At 41.7% G+C, this 7,850-nt stretch overlaps 1 protein-coding gene across 1 annotated transcript; it reads left to right on the top strand.

Annotated features, from left to right (window-relative positions):
- The first annotated feature begins 891 nt into the window (after positions 1 to 891).
- Positions 892 to 7,555, top strand: UTP23 (UTP23, small subunit (SSU) processome component, homolog (yeast)). Its single transcript, XM_006892343.1, has 3 exons — positions 892 to 1,112; positions 5,775 to 5,949; positions 7,172 to 7,555. Exons 1-3 carry the CDS (start codon positions 925 to 927, stop codon positions 7,553 to 7,555), a joined length of 747 nt encoding a protein of 248 aa, XP_006892405.1. The 5' UTR covers positions 892 to 924.
- Positions 7,556 to 7,850: the final 295 nt, after the last annotated feature.

Genomic DNA, 7,850 nt, shown 5'->3' on the forward strand with positions numbered 1-7,850 from the left:
CATCTTCAAGGATGTGAACATGTACGGCTAAGCACAATGAATAACAGTGCATCTAAATTCCAAAATCAATCTCCATAACAGTCTATGTGTTTCCTACTGCCAAAGGGGCCCTTTAGAGTAGTGAGAGAACATCTTCACCCTTATACCCACAGCGTCCCTTTTCAGCAGGAAGTAGCTAAGAAAATATGCCATCCCCTTTTCCTTATGAATTAGGGTGAAGTCTCTCTCAGGGAGGAGAGATAGGGAATGGCAAAGGACACACTGACAAAGGAGATTAATCAGAACTGGCTTTGACAAGCACTGTGGCAATTGGACAATTAAAACAGACATGAGGGGTGGGGAAGAAGAACGAACTGGGGAGGAGCGTAGAGAAAACAGTGCAACAATGAATGAATGAGAACCCAAAATCTGTAAATGTTCATTAAAACTAATAAAATTTAATAATTAAAAAAAAGAGGTTTTAACTTAAAACAAAAAAGGAAAGAACATAGGCCAGAATAGTGTCTCTAATATATTAAAGCTCATTATTATTATTTTCTCACCTTTTTTTCCAATTATGTTTTTCAACCTAGGCTTTTAGAAGCTCAGCGGTAGGTAACAAAATCACATGGGTCTTTGCAGTGCCAAACACTGCGCATGTGCGTCCCTGTACAGCCTAGCACACTCGGTTTTTACCGCGAAGGCTCAAGCTCCGCCTCCAGGTCCCACCCCTTAGAGCGCGAGCAGCGCAGACGAATCGCGCCCTCGCCTTGCGTGACATCATTGGTGGGCGGCACCCTGGGAGGGTGGGGGTGGGTTTGAGGGCATTTGGTTCTGGGACTCCGAGCATTCCACTTCCGGGGGAAACCGGCATTGCTGGGACCTAGTGGGTGGGCATTTTTTTTCGCTTCCTGGTCGGGTGGCCTCGGTCCCGGGAGGCCAGGCATGAAGATCACAAGGCAGAAACACGCCAAGAAGCATCTCAGCTTCTTCCGCAACAACTTCGGAGTTCGCGAGCCCTACCAGATCCTGCTGGATGGCACTTTCTGTCAGGCGGCGCTGCGGGGCCGCATCCAGCTGCGAGAGCAGCTGCCGCGATACCTCATGGCGGAGACGCAGCTATGCACCACCAGGTAGGGGCCACGGGGGCGCAGGCGCGGGGCTTGGCGGGCGTCGTGGGGCGGGGCCAGGCGGCTCGGGGGTGGGGCGTGGGGGAGCCGGGTTGGGAACCCGCCAAGAGTTGGCGGGTGCAGGAGAGGCGCGCACTGGACGCAGGAAATGTGGGCAGTGTTTACCCGCAGTTAGCTTGGCGAACGAGAACGTGTGCTCCGCACTCCGATGATTCTCACTTCTAATCCTGGGGATGGTCCTACCAGCTCTGCTATTTCATCATACAAGTTACTTGACCTCTGTGAGAAGGATGTCTCATCGGTGCACTGGGATTAGGGGTCCTGGTGACTTAGTGGTTAAGTGTTCATCTGGTACCCGAGGCTCACCATGGGAGAAAGACCTGGCTGTCTCCTTCCTTTAAACTTTACAGCCTCGAAACCCAAGGAGGACCATTCTGTTCTGCTGCTGTGTGGGCTAAAATAGGGATAATAGCAAAGGCGTTTGACTGTGTGGATCATAACAAACTGGCTGACTCTGAGAAGAATGGTAATACCAGAACACTTGATCGTGCTAATGCAAATCCTATACTTGGACCAAGAGGCAGTCTTCAGAACAGAGCAAGGAAACACTGCGTGGTTCAAAATTGGGAGGGGCATACGCCAGGGATGTGTCCTGTCTCCATACCTTTTCAACCTGTATACAGAACAGATCATCCGGGAGGTTGGGCTCTATGAGGAGAAATGTGCGGTCAAGATTGGTGGAAAATCTATCAAAAATCTGCGTCATGCAGATGACACAACCCTGCTTGCTGAAACTGAGGAGGACCTGAAATGCTTGCTGCAGAGGGTCAAAGACTGCAGCCTCCAATATGGATTGAGGTTCAATGTCAAGAAGACAAAGATTCTCACCACTGGACCAATTGGCAACATCAGGATGGATGGTGAAGAGATTCAGATTGTTCACAGATTTGATCTGCTTGCCTCCATAGTCAACGCTCTTGGCACCAGTAGCCAAGAAATCAAAAAACGTATTGCGATGGGAAAGTCTGCTGTTTGGGACCTCTCCAAAGTACTGAAGAGCAGTGGTGTCACTTTGGAGACTAAGGTGTGTCTAATACAGGCTATGGTCCTTGCAATCATTTGCTATGCATCAAAGAGTTGGACAATGACTAGGAAGGATAGAAGGAGAGTTGATGCCTTTGAGCTCTGGTGCTGGAAAAGAGTATTTAATGTACCATGGACTGCCAAAAAAACAAACAGATTTATCCTAGAGAGGGTTAAACCAGGCTGCTCCTTGGAGGCAAGAATCTGAGGCTTCGTCTGACATACTTTGGACATGTTGTAAGGAGAGACCGGTCCTTGGAGAAGGACATCATGCTTGATAGGGTGCAGGGACAGCGCAGGAGGGGAAGGCCCTCTATGAGGTGGATTGACTCAGTGACTAGGGTAATCGGGATGGGTGTATCAGAGACAGTGTGATTGACACAGGACAGAACAGAGTTTAGGACTGTTGTACTGTGAGTCACAAGTGACTTGATGGCACATAACAACAACAATGATGACTTGTAAGGCTGCTTTTAGCATTAAAGAAGGTCTAGTATGCCTGTACCGACGATATACTGTATCCGGAAACATTGTTAACTGCCCTTGAGTTGGCTCCGACTCTTGCCGACCTTGTATGTATGAAAGATCTGATCCAGCGCCATCTTCACGTCCTATTTTGCTTAAACCCATGGTTGCAGTCACAGTGTCAGTCCATCTCTTTGAGAGTCTTCCTCTCCTTCACTGACCACCTACTTTTCCAAATGTGATGCCATTTTCTGGGAACTGGCGCCTCCTGCTAACCTGCCTTTAATTGTGAGAGTGAAGTCTTAAACTTCCTTGTTTTTAAGGGGCATTCTGGCCGCACTTCCTCCGTGACTGGCTGGTCTTTTGCAGTCCATGGTACATGTGACACTTTTTACCCCATCACCGCAATTCAAAGCCATCATTTCTTCTGTCTTCCTTATTCATTGTCCACTTTCAAATGCTTGTGAAATAGTGGGAAATACCATGCCCCATACGTTGTTCGTAGGTGTTGGCAGTGGTGACCCTGTGATTTACTGCTTTTGAAAACCTGCTGGAGGGTCAGCTATGAGTTGATTTTGATATGATGCATAACAACAACATAGCAACCCTCTGAACAACAGATGAAAACATCTCCTATCTTGCACCATCCTCAGGATCCCCCCATGTGTGTGCCTGTTGTTATAGTCACTGTGTCACACCATTTCATTTTGGATTTTCCTTTTTCGCTGACCGTTCCCGCCATGATGACTTTTTCTGTTTTACTGATGAGTTCTTTGAGACATTGTTCCGTCAAATCTTTGGTATCTTGATGCCTTTTAAAATGAAGATCTATTTGATTTCTCTATCTTTTAAGTCTTGTCACTCTAACAGCCCTCTCCCTTTTATTTACTACGTCAGTTTTTAAGGAAGAAGAATTTTTTTGTAGTATGTGTCAGTCTTTGACCGATTGAATATCCTGAATTCATCTTAACATGTTCCTTTCTTTTCTTGATGGAGTTCTTGAGTAGGACAGAGGGTTAAAACTGCTAACTGAAAGGTGGAAGGTTCATGCTCACCCAGAGGAGCTTTGGATGAAACGTTCCTAGTCTTTCATCTACCACCAAAAACCCACGGAGATCCCAGTGGAGCCCATTTCTTCTCTGACACACATGGAGATGCTTTGAGTTAGAATCAACTGGATGAGAAGTGGTTTGCTAGTTAGTTACTGACCTACTAGTTAGATCTTGGCTGAAAACAAAGCATACCAGGAAAAGGTTTACTTGTGCTTTGTACTATGCAAAGGCATTTGACTGTGTGGATCATTACAAATTATGGATCACATTTCAAAGAATGGGAACTCTAGAACATAGTGTACTATATACATGCATACATAATGTATGAAAAGTGTACATCTGGGTTGTAGCCTTTCACCAGCCTTATTTAGTCAGAACATTGAACACATAATCTGAGAAGCTGGGCTATGTGAAGAACAAACCCACCATCAGGGGATCTTATTAACAACATGTGATATGCAGATGAATTAACGTGGCTGAAAGTAAGAAAGACTTGAAGCACTTACAGAGGAAAGTCAAAGACCATAGATTCACTCTGGGTGACATCTGAATATAAAGCAAAAATCCTCACAACTGGGCAGATAAACAGTGTTGTGTGACAAATGGAGAAAAGAGTGAAGCTAGGAATTTTATTTTACTTGAATGTACAATTATTGTCCGTAGTGAACCTGTGAACAATATACCTGAACCCTGTCCTATCCTGTGCCATCCTTATCTCTGATATACTTGATCTCATGGTGACAGCCACTATGTCTGTCCATCTGGTTGAATTGACCCTACACCTCTCTAAGCGTGTCTTTTCCAAAAAATGGCCCTTCAAACAACATGCCCAAAGTATGTGAGATGAAGGTTCTCCAACTTTGCCTCCAAGTGCTCTGAGCCTGCGCTTTCTCCAAGATGTGTATGTGTGGGTGTGTGCGTGTGCACGTGCACACCTGCTCACCTTTGGCAGTCCCTGGGACAACTAATGCTCTTCTCTAACACCACAGCTCAAAGGCATGGATCCTTCTTCTGCCATATTTATTAACTGTACAGCTCATACATGCATATGCAGGTGTTTGAAAAGACCGTGGCTTGAATCAGGTGCTCCTAGGTCTTTAAGCTGACATCGTTGTACTTCATGGCTTTGGGGAAGTAATCCTGACAGCAGACTTTCCCAATACAGTATATCTTTTGACTTCTTGATTGCTGGTACATATGGATGGTATTGATTGTAGGTTCAAGTAAGATACCATTTTTTAATAAAATGTAATACCAGTCAGGTTATTGTGAGAATTCAATGTATTGCACTTAATGACTCTTGTACAAGATTTTGATTCAATTGATAAAGACTTTGTAACATCTACTCTGTGCCAGCATTGCGTACTATTTTGACAAGCCGCAGTACCCACTGACTTCCCTCTCAGCTGTACAGCTTGCCATTATGGAATAGTTGGACTATTTCCTGCTCTTACCCTTTAAGATGAGCTTAATTTTTGATTCGTTTCCAACTATTTATTCTCTAGGACTTCTGACTAAAATTATCTGTTATTTGTCTGAAATTGTCGTGTTATCCAAATTCTCCCAGAATAAGATCTCTAAAAGGGGATACTTTCAAAATAAGCTGCATAACTTCCAAGGTTGTTTTGAAATTGAGACTGTGTAGAAAGGGCACTTAGCATGCTGACGAGAACGTGGTAAGTACTCAGTAAATGTTGGCTTTTATTGTATGTGACAAACTGAGATTGTAATGTTCTCACACACTTTCACATTCATCAGCACGTTATAATGATCCTTCATCAGTGTCTGGGGTCACAAATTCCAATGGGAGGAGATTGCTCATCTCTCTGACAGCTAGAGGATTTGAACCGATGGAGATGCTTTCGATTAGCAACACAGCTCTCTATGGACTACTCCCCTGGAGTGACCTAGTAGTACTATTTGCTGCTGCTTCTGGGTTTGGGTTTGGGTTTTTTTTTTTTGGTTTTTTTTTTTTAAATTTATATAGGCAACTGCTGTAATTCATTCAGGTTTCTGCTGTAATTAATTGTAGACCACTAATTACACTAATACCATTTTCTTTCAGATGTGTGTTAAAGGAGTTAGAAACACTGGGAAAAGACTTATATGGGGCTAAACTCATTGCACAGAAATGCCAAGTTCGACATTGTCCCCATTTTAAGACCCCAGTGAGTGGATCCGAATGCCTGCTTTCCATGATCGAGGGGGGAAATCCTCATCATTATTTTATGGCAACACAGGTGATACTTCTTTATAACCGTGCATCAGTTTGTAATCATTTCAGCTCAGTTCCTGTGGAATTCTTTCAGGCAGAAAGAATTAAGTGGAAGTGTTCATACTCTAAAGATTTTTTAAAAATTTTCATTCAGTAAAAACAATTGCCCTTTGAGAATTTGAGTGAAAATTTTAGCATATTTATTGATTTTTTTTTTTTTTGGCTTAGTACTGGTGATTTTAAAATAAGAATTACATAAATAATGTTAAAATGTAAAATAAATGATGTTAAAATTTTAAATAGAAATGTGGTGCTACATTTTAGGGCTTTAAAAAGGAAAATAGAAACATTTTCTATTCTATGTTCATGAACATTTTTTGTACTGTATTTCCTATTCTCAGAAGGCATGGGTTGTAACATGTTAAGACTTTACCACCAGTTGGGTCCATTTCAGGCTTTTAATGACTGTCAGGCAGACAGAAATAACTTGCTCAGAATTAATATTAATTAAGACATTCACAAATAATATACTTAAATATACTTTCAGAATTATAAGATTGCTTAATTGGCAGAGTTGAATCAAGAATCCAAGATAGCTAGTTCTTACTTCCTTTGTATTCCCTCAGCCTCTTTGGCATAGCTTAGAGTAGAAATGGGGGAAACCAGCTAACATTGACCCTTGCATTTGTTAATAATTTGCCCTAGAATGTTGAATTATTGATTAAAACATTTACACAATTTATATGGTTTTTATTTTTCTTTATCATAAAAGAGCCTCATCGGAGACATACTAATTGTCTTATATTTAAGAAAGTTACTATGATCTCTTTTTTCCTTCGTGTGCTCTATGATTTTTTTTGTTTCCCTTTTTTTTTTTATTTTTATGAAAGTTTACAAACAAGTTGGATTTTCATTCATTCATGGTTGCGCACTTTACTCCCAAACCCCCAGTTCACTTTTTTAAAAGAAAAAAAAAACCAAACTCATACATTCACTGTTGCATCATTTCCTTCCCCCAAGCCTTCCCCTAGGTCACTTTGCTATACACACCTCTTATTCTGGACTGTTTTTGGTTATGATCTTTTTAAAAAAAAATATTCCTCTCTTAAAGTTTTTAGGAACCCTTCTGTTTTAATGCACCTTACTTTGTTTTGTTGTATATAGAGTCACTGTGCATAGAAACCTGGTAGATGGCACCCAGTAACAACTTTAATTGTTACAGTGTCAATATTTTTTCTTTTTAATAGGACCAGAATCTGTCTGTGAAAGTAAAGAAGCAGCCTGGAGTCCCTCTCTTGTTTATTATTCAGAACACTATAGTCTTGGACAAACCTTCTGCCAAAACAATTGCTTTTGTTAAAGCTGTTGAGGCTGGTCAGCTTGTCTCTGGGCACGAAAAACAAAGCATCAGGCAGCTCAAAGAAGAGCAGGGCTTAGTGAAAACCCCTGACCAGAAAAGAAGAAAGAAGCGCAAAAGAATAAGTGGCCCCAATCCTCTTAGCTGTTTGAAGAAAAAGAAAAAAACACAAGATGCAAAACCATCATCTGCTTCTAGAAAAAAGAGAAAAAGAATCCGTAACAGATCTGCCTCCAAAACAGTACCTTCTGAAAAAGTGAATGCAGAAGGGTGATGATTCCTTCGGGTACTTCAGAGGACTTTCAACTAGGAAAAATGTATTGAAAACGGTAGTAGTACTTACTGTGAAAGACTGACCTTATTTTTGTAAAATACAAAGAGTTAATACATTTGTGTGTGATCCTATTTTTCTTACTCGGGGATTTTTGGGAAATGGCTTTCATAGTAAAACTATTATGTCCTTTTCCTTCTCCCACAAAACTATGCAATTTTAGAGAAATCCAAATAATGATAAAAGGCTTGTGACCAATAAAAAGGGCAATCCCCATTTCACAGTTTGATTCCAATTT

Source organism: Elephantulus edwardii, unplaced genomic scaffold, assembly GCF_000299155.1.
Source record: "Elephantulus edwardii isolate Elephantulus edwardi_28Jun2011 unplaced genomic scaffold, EleEdw1.0 scaffold00114, whole genome shotgun sequence".
In the NCBI taxonomy this organism is placed as follows: Eukaryota; Metazoa; Chordata; class Mammalia; order Macroscelidea; family Macroscelididae; genus Elephantulus; species Elephantulus edwardii.